The sequence below is a fragment of the Panthera onca genome, chromosome C1, assembly GCF_046562875.1.
Source record: "Panthera onca isolate mPanOnc1 chromosome C1, mPanOnc1 haplotype 2, whole genome shotgun sequence".
NCBI classification, from domain to species: Eukaryota; Metazoa; Chordata; class Mammalia; order Carnivora; family Felidae; genus Panthera; species Panthera onca.
The window spans coordinates 63,310,127-63,330,784 of NC_138346.1; the positions used below are offsets into that span (position 1 = coordinate 63,310,127).

At 34.2% G+C, this 20,658-nt stretch overlaps 1 protein-coding gene and 1 pseudogene across 3 annotated transcripts in view; both read left to right on the plus strand.

Moving 5' to 3' along the window:
- The window catches only part of FASTKD1 (FAST kinase domains 1), a 51,633-nt gene that overhangs the window by 10,185 nt on the left and 20,790 nt on the right, over positions 1 to 20,658 (plus strand). For 2 of the 3 annotated variants that reach the window (XM_078451165.2, XM_078451166.2), the window contains exons 4-7: positions 11,285 to 11,410; positions 14,234 to 14,632; positions 16,388 to 16,498; positions 17,803 to 17,934. In XM_078451165.2, the coding sequence (XP_078307291.2) occupies positions 11,285 to 11,410; positions 14,234 to 14,632; positions 16,388 to 16,498; positions 17,803 to 17,934 (768 nt within the window). The remainder of the gene's footprint in view (positions 1 to 11,284; positions 11,411 to 14,233; positions 14,633 to 16,387; positions 16,499 to 17,802; positions 17,935 to 20,658) is intronic. The other variant, XM_078451167.2, reaches the window with a different exon arrangement.
- On the plus strand, positions 106 to 6,762 carry LOC132671119 (large ribosomal subunit protein mL52 pseudogene; annotated as a pseudogene).

Below are 20,658 nucleotides of genomic sequence, written 5' to 3' on the forward strand. Positions count from 1 at the left end.
TGTTTTTCTCCACCCAGGCAGGGCCTGGCTACCAACCCCTCTGTCTACGGACCCTTTACAGAGTTCCCAGACTGATCTTACAGAGATGGCCGCCCTGTACCTCCAATGAAAGGCCAGCTTCGAAGAAAAGCCCAAAGGGAGATGTTTGCAAGATGAGTTGCACTGCTATCACAGAAAATGGATGCTGGCTTACAGTCATGGCAGCTTAGCAGGAGAAGTTGCAGGAAGAAGAAAGGAGGCAGAAAAAGGCTGTTAAAACCCAAAGGGGCTCTACTGCAGAACCCACAACTAAGTCAATAAGTAGCAATTCCTGTCTCCCTTCACCAGCCTCTCTCTGGTTTTCTTTTCTCCTCCTCCTTCTTCTTCTTTTAAATGTTTGTTTATTTTTGAGAGAGAAAGCACGAGTGGAGGAGGGGCAGTGAGAGGGGGCCAGAGGATCTGAAGCAGCTCTATGCTGTGGGGCTTCAAGTCACGAACTATGAGATCATGACCTGACCTGGCTTTCTTTTCTATCATCTATATGCCTCATCCTAGCCAGAAGAGAGCCTTCCTATTCCCCATCTGTCTTCATAAGAGTTTGGGTACCAGGAAGAATGGGTTGTAAGATCACTGCCTTGAGGGGTTGGCTCAGTGCACTTACCCTGGCTCCATTCCAGTTCAGCAGAATCTTGTTCTGGGATGCTTACCCCTTTTGCAGACCATAAGACTGGCCAAACTATGAACAGTAGCTACTCTGTGAACATGAAAAAGGGGCAACAGTTTTTCTGGCTTTAGCTGGGCATTCAAGCCTTTAACAGCCCATACACAGCTCAGGCTGTGTGCAGTTATTCATTTAATAAATGTTTGATGAAAAGGGCAACCCCTCCCCCCAAATGGACCAAATTCTTCAATCAAAAGATAGGGAGTGACTGAATGGATAAAAAGCAAGACCCATCTATATGCTGCCTATAAGAGACTCACCTTAGATGTAATGACACACAGGTTGAAAGTGAAGAGATGGAAAAAGATGTTTTATGTGAATGGAAACCAAAAGTAAGCTGGGGTAGCTATACTTATATCAGACAAAATAGACTTAAACCAGATTGTAATAAAAGAAAAAGGTGGGCATTACATAATGATAAAAGGGTCAATCTAGCAGGAAGAGACAACATTTGTAAATATTTATGCACCCAATATAGATGGATCTAAAAGTATAAAGCAATATTAACAGACCTAAAGAGAGAAATTGACAATAAGACAATGATAGTAAGGGCCTTTAATATCACTCTTACATCGAGGAATAGATCATCCAGACAAATAATAAGGAAACATTAGCCTTAAAATACATTAGACCAGATGGATTTAGATATATACAAAACATTTTACCAAAAACCAACAGAATATACATTCTTAAGTGTATGTGGAATATTCTCCAGAACAGATAATATGTTTAGCCACAAAACAAGTCTCAATAAATTTTGGAAGATTGAAGCCCTATCAAGCATCTTTTCAGACCACAATGGTATGACATTGGAAATCAATCACAAAAAAAATGGAAAAATTGCAAATATGTGGAGATTTGACAACATGCCACCAGACAACCAATTGATGAATTAAAAAATGAAAAAAAATAACCTTGAGATAAATGAAAATTAAAATACAGCTTTCCAAAATCTGGGATGTAGCAAAAGCAGTTTTAACAAGGAAGTTCATAATACTACAGACCTACCTCGAGAAAAAAGTGCCTGGCTGCCTGTGTGGCTCAGTCCGTTAAGTGTCTGACTCTGGTTTTCGGCTCCGGTCATGATCTCACAGTTTGTGAGTTCAAGCCCCACATAAGGCTCTGCACTGATGAGCCTGCTGGGGATTATCTGTCTCCCTCTCTCTGCCTCTCTCTCTCTCAAAAATAAATGAAAATAAACATTTATAAAAATAGAATGAATAAATATATTTGCATCTATTAGAAAGGAAACAAGTAAAATCTCAAATAAATAATCTAACTTTATACTTAAAGGAACTAGAAAACAAGGAATAAATGAAGCCCAAAGCTAGTAGAAGGAAGGCAATAGCAAAAGTCAGAAGAAATAAACGCAATAGAGACTAAAGAGACAATAGAAAAGACCAATAAAACTAAGAGCTGGTTTTTTGAAAAGATAAAGTTGGTAAACCTTTAGCTAGATTTACTAAGAAAAAAAGAAGGCTTAAATAATGGAATCAGATGAAAGAAGGAACATTAAAACTGATACTAAAATAATGCAAAGGCTAATAAGGGACTATGATAACTGTATACCAACAAATTGGACAATTAGAAGAAATGGATACATTTCTAGAAATAATCTTATAATACTAAATCATGAAGTAATAGAAAATCTGAACAGACCAATTACTAGCAAGGAGATAGAGTCAGTAATCAAAAAACTCCCAACAATTAAAAGTCCAGGACCAGACAGCTTTAGTGGTGAATTCTAGCAAACATTCAAAGAAGATTTAATACCTATTCTTCTCAAACTCTCTGAAAAAATTGAAGAGGAGGGAACACTTCCAAACTCATTTTACAAGGCCACCATTGCTCTGATACCAAAATCAGACAAGGGCACCATAAAAGAAGAAAATTATAAGTCAGTATGAACATAAATGAACATAGATGTAAAAATCCTCAACAAAATATTAGCAAACCAAAATCAACAATACATTAAAAAAGTCATATGCCATGGTCAAGTGGGATTTATTCCAAGGATGCAAAGATGGTTCAACATCTGCAAATCAATGTGATATGCCGCATTAACAAAATGGAGGATAAAAAATTATATGATCATCTCAATAGATGCAGGAAAAGCATTTGACAAAATTCAACATTGATTTATGATTAAAAAAAAAAAAACTCAACAAAGAAGTTATAGAGGGAATGTCCCTCATCATAATAAAGGCCATAAATGACATGCCCACAGCTAAGATCATACCCAATGATAGAAAGCTGAAAAATTTCCCCCTAAGATCATGCCCACTCTTAGCACTTTTATTCAGTATAGTATTGGAAGTCCGAGTCAGAGCAATTAGGCAAGAAAAAGAAAAGGCATCCAAATTGGAAAGAAAGAAGTAAAGCTGTCACCATTTGCAGATGACATGATTTTGTGTAAAGAAAACCCCAAAGACAACACCAAAAACCTGTGAGAACTAATAAATTCAGTAAAGTTATAGGATACAAAATCAACATATAAAATATCTGTTGCACTTTTGTACACTAACAGCATACAATTAGAAAACAAAATTTAGAGGACACTCCCATTTATATTTGCTTCAAAAGGAATTAAATACCTAGGAATAAATGTAAACGATGATGTGAAAGACTTGTACACTGAAAACTAAGACATTGGTGAAAGAAATCAAAGAAGACACCAATAAATTGAAAGATAATTCCATGGTCATAGATTGGAAAAATTTATATTGTCAAAATGTCTATATTACACAAAACAACATATAGTGTCAATGCAACCCTATCAAAATTCCAATGGGATTTTTCACAGAAATAGAACAAACAATCCTAAAATTTGTATGGAATCACAAAAGATCCCTACCAGCCAAAACAGTCTTGAGAACAAAAAGAGGAGGCATCATGCACCCTGATTTCAAATCATATTAGAAACCTGTAGTAATCAAAACAGTGTGTTATTGGCATAAAAACAGACAGATCAATGGAACAGAATAGAGAGCCCAGAAATAAACCTGTGCACGTATGGTCAATTAATTTACAACAAGAATATACAATGGGGAAAGGACAGTCTCTTCAATAAATGGTGCTGGGGAAACTGAACAGCCACATACAAAAGAATGAAACTGGACCACTATCTTACACCATACTCAAAAATAAGCTCAAAATGGAATAAACACTTGACTACAAGACCAAATGGCATAAAACTCTTGGAAGAAAACATAGGCAGTAAGCTCCTTGAAATTGCTCTTAGTGATATTTTTTTTGGATCTCATTCCAAGGGCAATGGCAATAAAAGAAAAATAACCAAGGAGACAACGTTAAAAAGCTTTTGCACAGTGAAGAAAATCATCAACAAAATGAAAAGGCAACCTACTGAATGGGAGAAGATATTTGTGAATCATACAACTGAATAAGGGTTAATATCCAAAATATAGAAAGAACTACAATTAAATAACATCAACAACACAACACAAATCTGATTAAAATATGGGCAAGGAGCTGAATAGATCTTTTTCCGAAGAAGACATACAGATGGCCAATGGGCATATGAAACTGTGCTCAGCATCAGTAATCATTGGAAATGCAAATCAAAAGCACTACGAAGTATATCACACCTGTCAAAATGGCCATTATCAAAAAGACAAAAAAGTAACAAGTCTTGGCGAGGATGTGGGGCAAAGGGAACCCTCTTATACTATTGGTGGGAATGTAAATCAGTACAGCCACCATGGAAAACATTATGGATATTCTACAAAAACTAAAAATAGAGCCACCATATGATCCAATAAATCCCCTTCTGGGTATTTATCCAAAGAAAATAAAAACACTAATCAAAGATATATGCACCCTTATGTTCATTGCAGCATTATTTACAATATTCAAGATATGGAAATAACCACAGGGTCCATTAATGGATGAGTGGATAAAGAAAATGTAGTGTATATATACAATGGAATATTACTCAGCCATAAAAAAGAATGAAATCTTGTCATTTGTAAGCACATGGATGGACCTTGTGGATATTAGGCCAACTGAAATAAGCCAGAGAAAGACAAATGTCATATAATTTCATTTATATATGGGAATCTAAAAACAGATGAGCAGACAAAACAAAACTTATAAGTGCAGACAATAGATTGGTGGTTGCCAGAGGGGAGGAGAGTTGGAGGGTGAGCAAAATGGGAGAAGATGGGCAAGAGTTACAAACTTCCAGTCACAAAATAAGTAAGTCATGGGGTTGTGATGTACAGCATGGTGACCAGAGTCAACAATATTATATTACATATTATATAGTAACTTTATATGGTGGCAGGAGGAAATTAGACTTATTGGGGTACTCATTTTACAGTGTATATAAATAACAATTCATCATATTGTATACCTGAAACTAATATAATGTTGTATGTCAGTTATACCTTGATAAAAAATAAAAGCCATGGAACACAACACAAATGTATGGAGGTTAAATAACATGACACTAACAATGAATGGGTCAACTCTGAAACCAAATGATAAGTCAAAAATTACATGGAAACAAATGTAAATGAAAAAACCAAGTTACTAAAGTCTTGGGGATGCAGCAAAGTGGTTCTAAGAGGGAAGTTTATAGTAATACAGGCCTCAAGAAGCAAGAAAAGTCTTAAGTAAACAACCTCACTTTACACCTAAAGGAGCTAGAAAAACCCAAAGAAAACAAAACCCAAACTGAGCAAAAGGAAGGAGATAATTCAGATTAGAGCAGAAATAAATGATACAGAAACTAAACAAACAAATAAAACAAACAATAGAACATATCAATAAAAGCAGGAGCTGGTTCTTTGAAAAGCTCAGCAATGGTAAACCTCTAGTCAGACTCATAAAAAAAAAAAAAAGAGACAGAGAGAGAGAGAACCCAAATAAAATTACTAATGGAAGAGAAGAAATAACAACCAACACCCACAGAAATATAATTTGTAACAGAGGGTTGCCTGGGTGGCTCAGTTCGCTAAGCATCCAACTCTTGGTTTTGGCTCAGGTCATGATCTCACAGTTTGTGGGTTCAAGCCCCACGTTGAGCTCTGTGCTGGAGGTCTGGAGCCTGCTTGGGATTCTTCTTCCCTCTCGCCTGCTCTCATATGCACTGTCTCTCAAAATAAATAAACAACAACAACAAAAAAAACCCCAAACAATTGTAACAATATTATGAAAACCTATATGCCAACAAATTGGATAACCTGGAAGAAATGGATAAACTCTTAAAAACATATAAGCTACCAAAGCTAAAGCAGGAGGAAATAGAAAATTTGAACAGACCAGTTACCAGCAATGTGAATCAGTAATCAACAAACTCCCCCAAATCAAAAGTCCATTACCGGATGACTTCATAGGCGAATTCTACCAAACATTTAAAGAAGAGTTATTATCTATTCTCAAACTACTCCAGAGAATAGAAGGAAAACTTCCAAATTTATTCTGTGAGACCAGTGTCACCCTATACCAAAACCAGATAAAGACACTGCAAAAAAAAGCAAACTACAGGCCCATATGTCTCATGAATACAGATGCAAAAATCCTCAGTGAAATATTAGCAAACTGAATTCAACAATACATTAAAAAAATTATACATCACAATCAACTGGGATTTATCCATGGGATGCAAAGGTGGTTTAATATTTTAAAAATAATGTCATACTTCACATCAATAAAAGAAAGGATAAAAACCATATGATTGTTTCATTAGATGCAGAAAAGGCATTTGACAGAGTACAACATCCATTCATGATAAAAACCCTCTGCAAATTAGGTCTAGAGGGAACATAGCTCTACATAATGAAGACCTTATATGAATAACTCACAGCCAACATCATACTTAGTGGTGAAAAACTGAGAGCTTTTCCTCTAAGGTCAGGAACAAGACAAGAATGTCCACTCTCACCACTTTTATTTAACATAGTACTGGAAGTTCTAGCCATAGCAATTAGACAACATAAAGAAATAAAAGACATTCAAATTGTAAGGAAGGAGTAAAACTCTCAATATTTGCAGATGACATGATACTGGACATAGAAAATCCTAAATACTCCACCACAAAACTACCAGAACTGATAAATGAATTCAGTAAAGTCGCAGGATACAAAATCATGTGCAGAAATCTGTTGCATTTCTATACACTAATTATGAAGCAGCCGTTAGTGAAATTAAGAAAACAATCCCATTTACAGTTGCACCCAAGCCAATAAAATATCTCAGAATAGACTTAACCAAAGATGTGAAAGACTTTACTCTGAAAACTATAAAACATTGGTGAAAGAAATTCAAAATGATGCAAAGAAATGGAAAGACATTTCATGCTCATGGGTAAGAACAAATATTGTTAAAGTGTCTATACTACCCAAAGCAACCTACAGATTTAATGCAATCCCTATTAAGTACCAATAGCATTTTTCATGGAACTAGAACAAACAATCCTAAAGTTTGTATGGAACTACAAAACAAAACTGGAGGTATCACAATTCCAGATTTCAAGTTATATTACAAAGCAGTAGTAATTAAAACACTATGGTACTGGCATGAAACTAGGCACATAGATAAATGCAATAGAACAGAAAATCCAGAAATAAATTCACAATTATATGGTCAATTAATCTTCAACAAAGGAGGAATGAATATACAATGGGAAACAGATAATCTCTTCAACAAATGATGTTGGGAAAATTGGACAGCCACATGCAAAAGAATGAAATTGGCTTACTTTCTCTCCCCATACACCAAACTAAATGCAATGCATTAAGAACCTAAACATGAGGCCTGAAGCCATACAAATCCTTGAAGAGAGCACAAGCAGTAATTTCTCTGACGTTGGCCACAGCAACATTTTTCTAGATACATCTCCTAAGACAAGGGAAATAAAAGCAAAAATAAACTATTGGGACTACATAAAAACAAAAATTTTTCTTCATAGCAAAGGAAACAACAAAACTAAAGGGCAACCTACTGAATTGGAGAAGACTTTTGCAAATGACATATCCAATAAAGGGTTAGTATCCAAAATATATAAAGAACTGATACAACTCAACACCCAAAGAACAAATAATCTAATTAAAAAATGGGCAAAGGACATGAACAGATATTTCTACAAAGAAGGCATCCAGATGGTCAACAGACACATGAAACGATGCTCAACATCACTCATCAGGGAAATGGCAAATCAAAACTACAATGAGATAACACTTCACATGTGTCAGACTGGCTAAAATCAACTACACAAGAAACAACAGGTGTTGTTGAAGATGTGGAGAAAAGGGAATCCTCTTGCACTTTTGGTAGGAATGTAAACTTATGCAGCCACTGTGGAAAACAGTATGGAGGTTCCTCAAAAATAAAAAAAATAGAATGGCCCTTTGATCCAGTAATTGCACTACTGGGTATTTACCCCAAAATACAAAAACACTAATTCAAAGGCATACACGCACCTGAATGTTTATAGCAGCATTATTTACAATAGCCAAACTATGGAAGCAGCCCAAGTGTCCAATAGATGAATGGTAAAAAAGATGTGGTGTGTGTATATATACAATGGAATATTATTCAATCACAAAAAATAATGAAATCTTACCATTTGCCACAGCATTGATGGAGCTAGAGAGTATAATGCTAAGTGAAATAGAGAAAGACAAATACCGTATGATCTATCTTGTATATGGAATTTAAGAAACAAAACAAATGAGCAAAGGAAAAAAAAAAAGAGACAAACCAAGAAACAGACTGTTAACCAGGGAAACAAACAGGTGGTTACCAGAAGGGAAGTGAGTGGGGGGATGGCTGAAATAGGTAATGGAGATTAAAAAGTAAAAAACAAAACAAAACCAAAAAACTCTTAGGAGAACAACTCTCCTAAGCCAATCAGAAACCTACAGCAGAAAGGAAAGAATTGACTAAAATACAGAAGAAACAATATATTTATCTGTAGACAGAGGAGCAGGCTTTTCACTGGTTATTAATTATTATCCCATCTCATGCTCTTTAGCATATTGCTTCTTAAAACATAAACCGTGATAAATTCTTACAATTGTGGTTATGTATGGATGAGCTCTAGTGGGCCTTTGTTATATGGGCTGGATTAGGTTAAACAGGATCGAACAGCTCTTTGGGTCGAGAAACTCTATGTTCATTTACTGCATTGTGCTCTTAGTAAATCTCATGACCTAAATCCATTGTCTTCTCATCCTCCATTTTTGCATTCTCTTTATCTGTAATATCTTTTATTGAGAATAAGGAAAATAATATTATTTCTATTATGAGCAGTATAAACTACTGGATCTTTAGGGTTAAATTTGGTCGTTATTGACAATAACTCAAAACTTTATTTTTCTTTACAGCAACATTGTAATGTGTATTATGCAGTTTGAACAAATCACTTGTAAAATACTTTCTTTTTGTTTTTCTATTAAACAGTTAAATTACAAATGTACGATTGTACTTCCAAGTCAATTAGACTTAAATTTTTTTTTCATTTCAAAATAGCTTAGAAGATTTTATTCTATGTGTTTTTATATTTAGCAATACTTTTATTTTTGCGTGATAATATATGAAAAGTTTTAAAGCTAATTTTGTATTCCACATATAGAATTTTTAATAGTCATAAAATACATATTAACTTATGATTTTTATAGTCTGTAGCCTATGATGTTAATTTTTTGTTACATTAGTTGTTAATGATTTTGCTAAAATATTTATAAATGTTATATAAATGTAATTCATAATGATTCAAATAGGATGTATTGTTATGAATTAGCACTATATGATGGATCATACCAAGGGTAAACAGCATGTATTTGAAATTCAGATTTATAAATCTATTGTGGAAGATTTTAAACATTTATAAAACTAGAGACATTAGTATAATGAACTCCCATGTACCCATCATCCAGCTTCAACAACTACCAACATAAAGCAGTCTTGTTTTATCTAGGTCACCTCCCATTTCCTCCCTACCCCTCAGTATAGTTTAAATTGTATCATTTCTTCTGTAAATACTTCAGTATGTATTTCTGACAGATGAACTCTCTTTTAAAAATATATATAATCGCTGGGCACCTGAGTGGCTTAGTTGGTTAAATGTCCAACTCTTGATCTCAGCTCAGGTCTTGGTCTCAGGGTTGTGAGTTTAAGCCTTATGTTGGGCTTCATGCTGGGCATGAAGCCTACTTAATAAAAAAAAAAAAAAAAAGAGTGAAAAATAAGTAAAAAAATTGAAATCTAGGTATAATCATTAATAAAAATATATATAATCACAATAGCATCATCACTATGAAAAATAAATAATAATTCCTTAATATCACCTAATACCTGGTCTGTGTTCAGATTTGCTTGATTGCTCTATAAAGGTCTTTTTATAGACAATTTGTTTAAGTCAGTATCCAAACAGGATTCACACATTATATTTGGTTGCTTTGTCTCAAGTGTCTCTCTCTGTCTCATTTTGTGAGTAAGCATTAGATTGAAGAATATCATCATCTTACAATAATCAGAAGTGTACACCTTGATGAATTTTCACATACTGATCACTTCTGTGTAATATTACCGAGATCATAAATAGAACATCACTAGTTGCCCAGAAGTTCCCTTCATGTTTTCTCCAGGCACATCCCCCTACCATGAGGATAACTGGTATGTTGACTTTTATTTATTATTTTAAATGTTTATTTATTTATTTTGAGAGAGAGAGAGAGAGAGAGAGAGAGAGAGAAAGGCAGAGAGAGGGAGAGAGAGAATCCCAAGCAGGCTCTGATGTCAGTGCAGAGCCCAATGCGGAGATTGATCTAACAAACCAAGATCATGACCTGACCCAAAAGAGTTGGACGCCCAACTGGCTGAGCCACCCAGGCGTCCCTGTCTTGACTTTTAATACCATAAATTAGTTTTGTTTTTATAGGAATGGAAGCCTGTAGTATATTCTCTTATGTCTAGTTCAGTTTGCTTAATATGCTTTAGAGAGTCCCTCATGATGTTGCATGATTCAGTCATTTGTTCTTTTTTTATTGCTGTGTAGTATTTTATGAATATGTATAATTTATCTGTTGTACTTTTGATAAATATTTAGATTGTTTGCAGTTTTTTACTCTTACATATTGTGCTGCTATGGACTTTCTTCTGCTTGTCTTAGTGAAGTCAGAGTCTTGTTTTTTTTGTTTTTTTTTTTCTCAAGAGTCTTAAAATCTGTTCTTTCCTCTCTTTTGTCTTGCCATTCACTTGTTGAAGAAATAGGATTATTTTTGCTATAGAAAAATTCTGGAGTTTTTTACAGCATTGTTGTAGCAGTGGTTGTTTTGTTACTGTTCAACCTTGTGTTGAAATTGTTCTGTCACCTCAAAAAATTAATAAGTGATTCAAATAATTTTGTGATTTTTCCCTTTTAAAAATATTCCAAAGGTATCTGACTTTTTAATTGTTACTTTTATAATAATAAATAATCAACATTTTAGAAACATTCCTTTTATATTCATAATGTGTTAGTATATTAGTACTTTTGATTACTTTTTATTTTATAACTGTGTATCATGTTTTAAGTGAAAGTAAATAGTAATGATATCCTTTGTATATTTCTTTTCATAGGTTTGATATTAATATGCTATCAAAATTTTCCTTTTGCCTAGCGAATCAACATTTATATTTCAGTCCATTAATGGGAAAAATAGCTGATATTGTACACAGGAAACTGGAAACCATAGAGGACTTAAGGTAAATTTATTTTAGGTAAATATGTGGTTGGAGAGGTTCTGGGCTTTGGATGCATATACACTTAGATTGCCACTTCTTACCTATGTGACTTTAATCTCTTGAAACTTTAGTATCCTTATCTGTAAAATAGTACTACTGGGGCACGTGGGTGGCTTAGTCAGCTAAGTGTCTGACTTCGGCTCAGGTCACGATCTTGTGGTTTGTGAGTTCGAGCCCTGTGTTGAGCTCTGTGCTGACAGCTTGGAGCCTGGAGCCTGCTTCAGCCTGCCTCTCCCCCGCTCACCCTCTGTCTCTCTCTCAAAAATAAATAAACATTTAAAAAATTAAAAAAAAATAGTACTACCTTGCATCTACTTTGCAATGTTGCTGTGGGAAAGTGTAAACATGATATTGTTTACACATGTAAAGTGTAACATGATATTGTTGAGATCTGTGAAAGATTTGAGATTTTACTTTACTTGCAAGCTAACAAGGTTGCCTGCCCTCAATGATCTCATTTAACCTTAATTACCTTCCCAAAGACCCTGTCTCCAAATATAGTTACATTGGAGGTTAGGACTTTAATATATGGAGCTTAGGGGAGGACACAGTTCAGTCTATAGCATACATCAGTGTCCATAGCAGCATTAGTTCGAATAGTCAAAAGGTAGGAATAACCTAAATGTCCATTTGATTGATGAATGGACAGTTAAAATGTGGTATATACCTACAATGGGATATTATTTAGCCTTAAAAAGGAAGGAAATTCTGACACATGCTACAACATGGATGACATTATACTGAGTGAAATAAGCCAGACACAAGAGGACAAATATTATGATTCCACTTATATGAACTCCAAAAGTAGTGAAATTCATAAAAATAGAAAGTAGAATGGTTATTGCTAAGGGCTGGCGGGGGTGAAGAATTGAGAGTTACTGTTCAAATGGTCAAGGAGTTTTAGTTTCAGAAGATGAAAAAGTCCTATAGGTAGGTGGTGGTAATAGTTGCATAACAATGTGAAAATATTTATTATCACTGAATGGTATGATTAAAAATGTTTAGAATGGTAGGGGTACCTGGCTGGTTCAGTTGGTTAAGTGTCCAACTTTGGCTCAGCTCATGATCTCACCGTTTGTGGGTTCGAGCCCCACGTTGGGTTCTGTGCTGACAGCTCAGAGCTGGGAGCCTGTTTTGGATTCTGTGTCTCCCTCTCTCTCTGCCTCTCCTGTGCTTGTGCTCTGTCTCTCTCTCTCTCTCTCTCAAAAATAAACATTAAAATAATGGTGGTATATTTTACACCATTACAGTGGTATATTTTATGCTCTCTCTGTTTTCACGCCCATACACCTAAGTAGCTTGTAAAAGCCGAGACAATTAAAATCAGTGTAAATTTTTTTAAGTGTAAAAAATTCCTATAGACTCCATTGAGAATCTAGTCAAATCTTGGGACATTTCCCTACTCCAAACTACAATTACAAATAAATATACAGTTTTAAAAAATCATTTCAGGGGGTTTTATGGTTAAGTGAAATAGCAATGATAGGTTACTAATTAATGTTAGCATTAAACATTTGAGTAGGGAAGCCAGAGATTGTACAACTGAGTTTTTTAATTTAATATAAAAATTTTTATTTAAGTTTGTTTATATTAGAGAGAGAGAGAGAGACAGAGAGAGTGAATGGGGGAAGGGCAGAGGGAGAGGGAGAGGGAGAATCCCAAACCGGCTCCACACTATCAGCATATAGCCCAATGTGGGGCTTGAACTCACCAACCGTGAGATCATGACTAGAACCAAAACCAAGAGTCGATGCTTAATGGACTGAGCCACCTAGGCGCCTCACAACTGGGTTTTTAAAATATATTTTATTGAAAATGTTGAAGAAATTTGGAAACAAAAATAAATGTAAATAATTTCCCTATCCTAATGATTGAGATATTTTTATATTTACATTTTTATGTCTTTTCTGTAGATGTTTTCTAATGATCATCCCCAAACATTTGTTATATGTATTTTACATTTTGCATTCCTTATGCATTTTGGTGCATTATGATGCTTTATATTTGTAGTTTTCTGATTTTTTTTTTTTTAAATCAGCTCCACACCCAGCATAGAGCCCAATGTGGGGCTTGAACTCATGACCCTGAGATCAAGACCTGAGCTGAGATCAAGAGTTTGGATACTTAACTGACTGAGCCACTCAGGCTCAGTTTTTGTGTTGTGTAACACCTGCGTTTTGAAAGCAGGAACTTCACCTTTGTAATTTTGATGTCTTCCTTAATACCTGGAAGAGTTATGTTCCTTAAAAGTATTTTTTGGTGAAGAAATATTAAATGCTGCCTGAAGTTCAGTACTTACTGTCATATATTACTATCTGTCTAGCATGAGGCATTAAAAAATATGAAATAATTTATTAGTAAGAGACATTTTGCCAAGATTTTTTTTTAGTAAGATAACAGATATGCAGAGAAAGGGGCAACAAAGCGAAGTCTACTTCCAAAAATATAAAATGAGACTTTTAATGGCGCATTCATAGGCAATTGGTCCAAAGTGATTTCTGAGTGAATTTCACTGAAATATTTTCCTTCAAGGCAGTTATCTATAGAATGAGATATTACACACACTCAACAAAAGATATTATTTCGATGTATTTTTTGTTTGTTTTAAATCTAAAGGCATTTAATTACTAGATGTGTGTTCAAGTCCCATAAGTAAAGGAAAAATTTTGTGGTATAAAACCTGTAATATTTTAACTAGTTCTCTTCCATATCTAATCATTTAGTCTTAGAATTGTTTTTTATTCTTAAATAATGTAAAAATCTTTGCATTTGTTTCCTTTTTAGGTCCTTGTCTGTATTGATGGTCAACATATCTTCTTTAATATCACAACGTTTTCAAGACCAATTAGTGAACAAAACAGAACATCTTTTTGATACCATAGATTCTTCGCAGGTCAACGTTGCAAGAAGAATAGTAAAATTTCTTCGAAATATTAAATATAGTTATTACCCACTATTAGAAAGGTGTAATACGGTATTTTTAAGCAATATGAACCACCTTGATTTGGACTCCATCAGTAAAATACTTAGTCTATACCACTCTCTACAGTTTCATAGTTTTGAATTTATTAAAATGGCTAAAAAGAGGCTAACTGAGATGATTTCTCTGTTCAATCACCCTCATAGCTTTGTAAAACTGTTTGTAGCATTGGGACCCATGGCAGGACCTGAAGAAAAGGAACAGTAAGTTTGGCTAAAAATGCTTTATTTTTCTTGTTGAGACTCTATGGGGCCTTGCAAGCTTAGACCTCCTTGCAGTTCTAGAAGGCACAGATGTCACCCCCATGCAGTCCTGGAAGGGAGAATAATCTCTTATGTCTGCTCCTTGATGCTTTCTCTGAATGTTCTAATTTACATCTCTACTGCTAAATTCTACTGCTAGTCTACTGCTAAATTCTGAGAAAGGGCCAATGACTTCCTGGTGGTGGCGAACACAAAGGATGAGGGAGATGGATATTCTCTGTGGAGAATGCCGCTTAAGTGCTTTTATTCTCCCTTCCTGGGCTATTTGATAGGCTTTACACACAGGTATAAGACTCTCCCACCCCCAGTATAGGGTGTGGAATATTCAGAATTATATTAGTGCTAACAATGGACCATTCTGTGCTTTGTGATCCTCACATTTGTCATCAAAGGCATTTCTTCAGCACCTTGGTAAGTGTTCCCTTGTTAGGTTGAGTGAATTTTATCTATCTCCTATCTTTAAAAAATGTCCAGTTTTGCCTGACACTGATGTAGATAGGACTATTTCAGATATAAAGATGAGCAAACATTAAGTTAATGAATGATTACTAGGTATGAGCCAAGAGATAAGTATGATTAGTAGGTTCAGTTAAGCAGGGGTTCCAGGAGTTGCATAATAGAGGTATCTGCATCATTATTACTCTGTTAGCAAAGGACACACAGGGAGAGTTTTAATTTTAAGAGTCCTGTGAATTATATGAAGACATTTAAGACATTTTAAGAGACTGTATGAAGATGGGAACAAGATGGTTACTTAAAAAGCTTTTATTGGAATTTTATTTTTTAATTATTTATTTTTGGTCACTAAGTACTGTTGGAATCTCATATTCTAAAGCAGTACAGAAGTTGAATTTAACTAGGTCCCTGCCTTCAAGCAGTTTATATTCCAATTGGAAGGATAGAAATGTATATATAATTGAATTGCATAAATACCATGACACTGCAATATAGTTATGAATAAGTACTCAAATTAGTGGTATAGATAGTAGACAGGAAAATGAGAGAAAAATATAGACAATAAATGACTGGGCAAAGCTTTGAGGAGAAGCTGGATTTGAAAATGTTTGATAAGGTTGATGAAAAGGATGGTGTAGAGCTATCCAATATGAATGGTTCTAAATTATTCTAAAAGATACAGTTATATATAGATAGTTGTATTAGTGTGCAATTTTGGATGGTTTCAAAATGGATCATCTTTGTAAATTTTCAGTTTATAATGTCACAGCAAGTATTTAGTAGGTAAGATTTCTGTTAATATGCAGGTATATTGACTTCCTGATCAGATCTTACTCAATTTAGAATAATTGGGATATTGTTAGAATGCCAATTTTTAGTTCTTTAGCTCTATAGTCCTGAATTTCACTGAATTATTGTATTTTATAATCATTATAACTTTATCTTATTTGAAAATCAATTTAAAAACCTTTTGTCTGTATTTTTTAAGAGACAGTTTAAGATTAGATTGTACTGAAGCCTAATTCCTTTGATGAAAACAGTATATTTTTCTTTATAAAATTATATTTATATTATCCCCTATTAGGTGGGGAGAAAATTGGAATTATATATAGAATTCAGTTTTTGTTTCTATTTCTTTTTATTACCTCAGAACTGTTATTTAAAAAAAAAAAAAAAACCGAAACTTTCATAGGCTAATCATCAGTTATTCAACATAAAAATATTTTTCTTTTCTTCTAGACTTAAATCAACTATATTATTAATGTCAGAGGAGCTTACCAGCCAGCAAGCCTTGGCAGTGATGGGAGCAATGGAAGAGATGGAAAGCAGAAATTCACATCTGAATAAAAAGTAGTCTTTCCTGAAATTCATGGCCTTATCTTTAGTTGTCATTCATAAGTAACTTTTTTTTTTGAGGATGCCTTATATTTTTTTCTATAATTTAGCTGTTGGTTTTGAAGAAATAAGGAATTAACACTTAAGGCATTGTTTATTAAATAGCTTGTTTTTTAAGGTAGGGATTTTTAAATTGTCTATAGTATTTTTCACTTCATTTGCTGCTATTGTTATTCTCAAGCCAGAACATTTTAGTCTTGGAAAGTGGAGGGCACCTACGTGAACTTGATTTGTTTCATACCACAGTTGTTACCTTGAAATCATACCTCCATATATTGTCTTTCTTTTACTTGAAATTTAAGAAAAATAAAAATACATAGTTCAGATATATACTTAATGTTTTATTATCAATTATATGTTCCTTTTTAAAGTATTCCTTATGCCCCATTTCTTGGTGCATTTCTCATGGTTTTTAATCAGTTCCATTAGAGGGCCAGTGGATTTAAGGAAGAAAATTAAATCAGTTTTGCTAATTGTTAGTAAATCCTGATAAAGATTTCTTTTGGGGGAAGATGATGGCTGTTTTCTGAGTTGTTTTTTATTTAGAAAGTGAAACTTTATGCTTTTCCCTCCTATTATTATTTTTTAAATATTTATTTATTTATTTTGAGAGAGAGTGAGAGAGAGAGAGAGAAAGAGAGAGAGAGAATTCTCACACAAGTGGGGAAAGAGCAGAGAGAGAGGGAGTCAGTGTAGACCCGGTGTGGGGCTCAAACTCACGAACCACGACATCATGACTAGAGCCGAAATCGAGTCAGATGCTTAACTGAGCAATCAAGGCGCCCTCCTCCTCTTACTATTAATAATTAAATATTATTTCATTCACACTTCATTGATAGCTCTTATATCATTCTATTTTGTTGTTTACATTTCTGTCACCTTCTTGAGACAGCTGTTCAAGAACAGAAAACCTGGGCGCCTGGGTGGCTCAGTCGGTTAAGCGTCCGACTTCGGCTCAGGTCATGACCTCACGGTCCGTGGGTTCGAGCCCTGCGTCGGGCTCTGTGCTGACAGCTCAGAGCCTGGAGCCTGTTTTGGATTCTGTGTCTCCCTCTTTCTCTGGCCCTCCCCTGTTCATGCAATCTCTCTGTCTCAAAAATAAATAAATGTTAAAAAAAAAATTAAAAAAAAAAAAAGAACAGAAAACCTTATTTTATTCATTGCTCTAAAGCAGTGTATGTCTGGCATGAAAGAGCTCCTCAGTAAATGTTTAATAAATAACTGAATGAATTTTTAACATATTTTATCATTCTTTTTAGAATTGCTTCAATTCTGCATAAACATTTGGATAACTATAAACCAATAGAGTTATTGAAGATAACTCGAGCACTGGTTTTTCTCCATTTTCAAAATAAAGAGCTTTTTGTGAAACTCAGAGAATTACTGCATAGGTAAGGTTAAAATCAAAGTGTTTATTTATTTTATAATCTAGACTCAACATCTGTTTTGCTTGATTACGTAGAGAGTTGGAACTTTTGGAGGCAGAATTATGTGGCTTATTATTTAAAATGTTAACACACTTGTCTCCTCCAATACCCATTTTGCAAGTGCTCATGCTTGGTATATTTTGAAATGAAGCCAGTAGGGCGAGGAGTTCCCTAAGGCATGAATAACGGCAAAAGCCAAGGCATTTTCCTTTCATGCAGGAATAGAATAACTACGAAAAATTGGAGCTGCCCAACAAGGCAAAACTCCATTTGGGAGCATTCATATTTAGGGGCCTTCAGTCTGCTTACTTGCCTATTTTAAGGCATGTTAAGATTGTCTTAAGACATATTAAATTTTTTAATTTCTAATTTTTAAAATAAGATATTAAGAATAATATTACTTACAAAAGCATTTTTGTATATAATTGAACATATTCTGCTTTTCTATGGATATAACATTTGTATTTCAACTAGGAAGTTAGTTTTCCATTGATGTTTATGGAAATGGAGCCAAAATGGAGTTTTCCATTAAAATTTTTTTATTTTAATGATCAGAATAATGTCTTGAGTGAAACTAAAGCTAGATTAATCTTTTTCCCCTCCATTTTTCTATACTAGTTTGATTTAGTTTGATTCCTGGAAGACCAGACATGGGATTCTATGCGATTAATCAAAAGACTGGCACGTAGTTCAAAATGATTTTTATTATAATAAAGGTATATGCTGTTAAGGTTAAGAAGGATTTGAACTAAAGAATAAGAGGTGGCACTTTATCAGGTGAAAATTTAGCTTAATAGGTATGTTAGAAAGTTCACTCTTTTCTTGAAGAAATAACTTCCTTCTTATCAAGGTATTAATATGCAGGATTATTGTTTCCTCACCCTCTTCACGTATAGCATGGACTTTTATTAGCCTCTGAATGAAGAATTTTATGTTCTAAATTATCATAAACTGACCCAGGGACATGGTTTATTTGGTCTGCACAATGTTTTTTAAAAAGTTAAATTATAGAATACTGTTTGCCTCTAGGTATGTTAACAGAAAAGTAAGAGCAGAAGTGGGATCATACAAGGGGATTCCACTTTACCTGTGATGTTTTATTTCCTTTATAGAATGACTTGAAGCAAATATGACAATGTTAAAATTTAGTAACTCTGAGTAGGGATGGCCCTTATATGTCTCTGTAATTTAAAATTTTATCCAAACCCTAATTGGGAGATGTTGTATGAAAATCATAGGTGCTCACTTTCCCCTATTTCAGTGCAAGCAATATTAAGTAGATGTTAGAAGGAACACAATTTAATTGAACTATTCACATAGATGTTTATATAAATAGCTCCTGAAACCATTCAGAGAACACAGGGAACTGATTTACTAGAATAATGTTGGGTTTTGGTGGCTTTTTTTTTTTTTTTTTTTACTATATTGAAATGTAATGTACATTTCTCCTCATTACTCTGCTTCCCCTGTCTCCCAGATTAACTGCTACACTTAGTTCTAACTGCATGGATTAGTTTTGCCTATTTTGTGTCTGGCGTCTTTTGGCTCAATATTATGTTTATGAGATTTACCCATGTTTTTGTTGTATGGTATTCTCTTTGTAAGAATATAACAAAAATATTTTTATTCATTCTATAGGCGGTGGATATTTTGTTTCCAGTTTTTGGCTATTATGAATAGTGCTGTTATGAATATCCTCATACATATCTTTTAGTAGATATATGTATGCACTTCTGTAGATATTTACCAAGGATTGTAATTGTTGGTTCATAGATTAAATATATGTTCATCCTCAGTAGATCCTGGTAAATGGTTTTCTAGAGTATCTGTACCAGTTTATGTTCCTACCAGCAGAATGTGAGCATTCCTATTCCACGTCCCTGCCAACACTTGTATATTTTTATTTTCTAATTTTAGCCATACTGGTGGGTATGTGGTGATATTGTAAGTGAACACACATGCACGTGTAAGTTTTGGAATTTGAGGAACTATTTCCAGGAAAAACATCAAGTGGAGGTTGAAGAGATTGTATCTGTTGGGAGTTTACTTTTAGACAAGTATCACAAGGTTGGCAAATATTGAGAGTTCTATCTCCTAGGTCAATTCTGCAGACAGATAAAGTTTTTCCCTTTACATAAAAGGGTGTATTTATTTTTTGTGGCTCTAAGAATAAAATACTCATTTCGTACTAATTGAGTACCTACTTTGTGTCAGGCACTGGGCCAAACATTGTATAACAATTATTTTGGAAATTTTGGAAAATAGAAAAAAGTATAAAGAAGAAAATAAAAATCATTCCTAAACTCATTCATCCACTGACAACAGTTTGTGATATATATACATTTGTGATAATACTTACATATGTGTGTATAAAATATTTTTTCCCTCCACTATAGATGCTGGAGAGGATGTGGAGAAACGGGAACCCTCTTGCACTGTTGGTGGGAATGCAAATTGGTGCAGCCGCTCTGGAAAACAGTGTGGAGGTTCCTCAGAAAATTAAAAATAGACCTACCCTATGACCCAGCAATAGCACTGCTAGGAATTTACTCAAGGGATACAGGAGTACTGATGCATAGGGGCACTTGTACCCCAATGTTTATAGCAGCACTCTCAACAATAGCCAAGTTATGGAAAGAGCCTAAATGTCCATCAACTGATGAATGGATAAAGAAATTGTGGTTTATA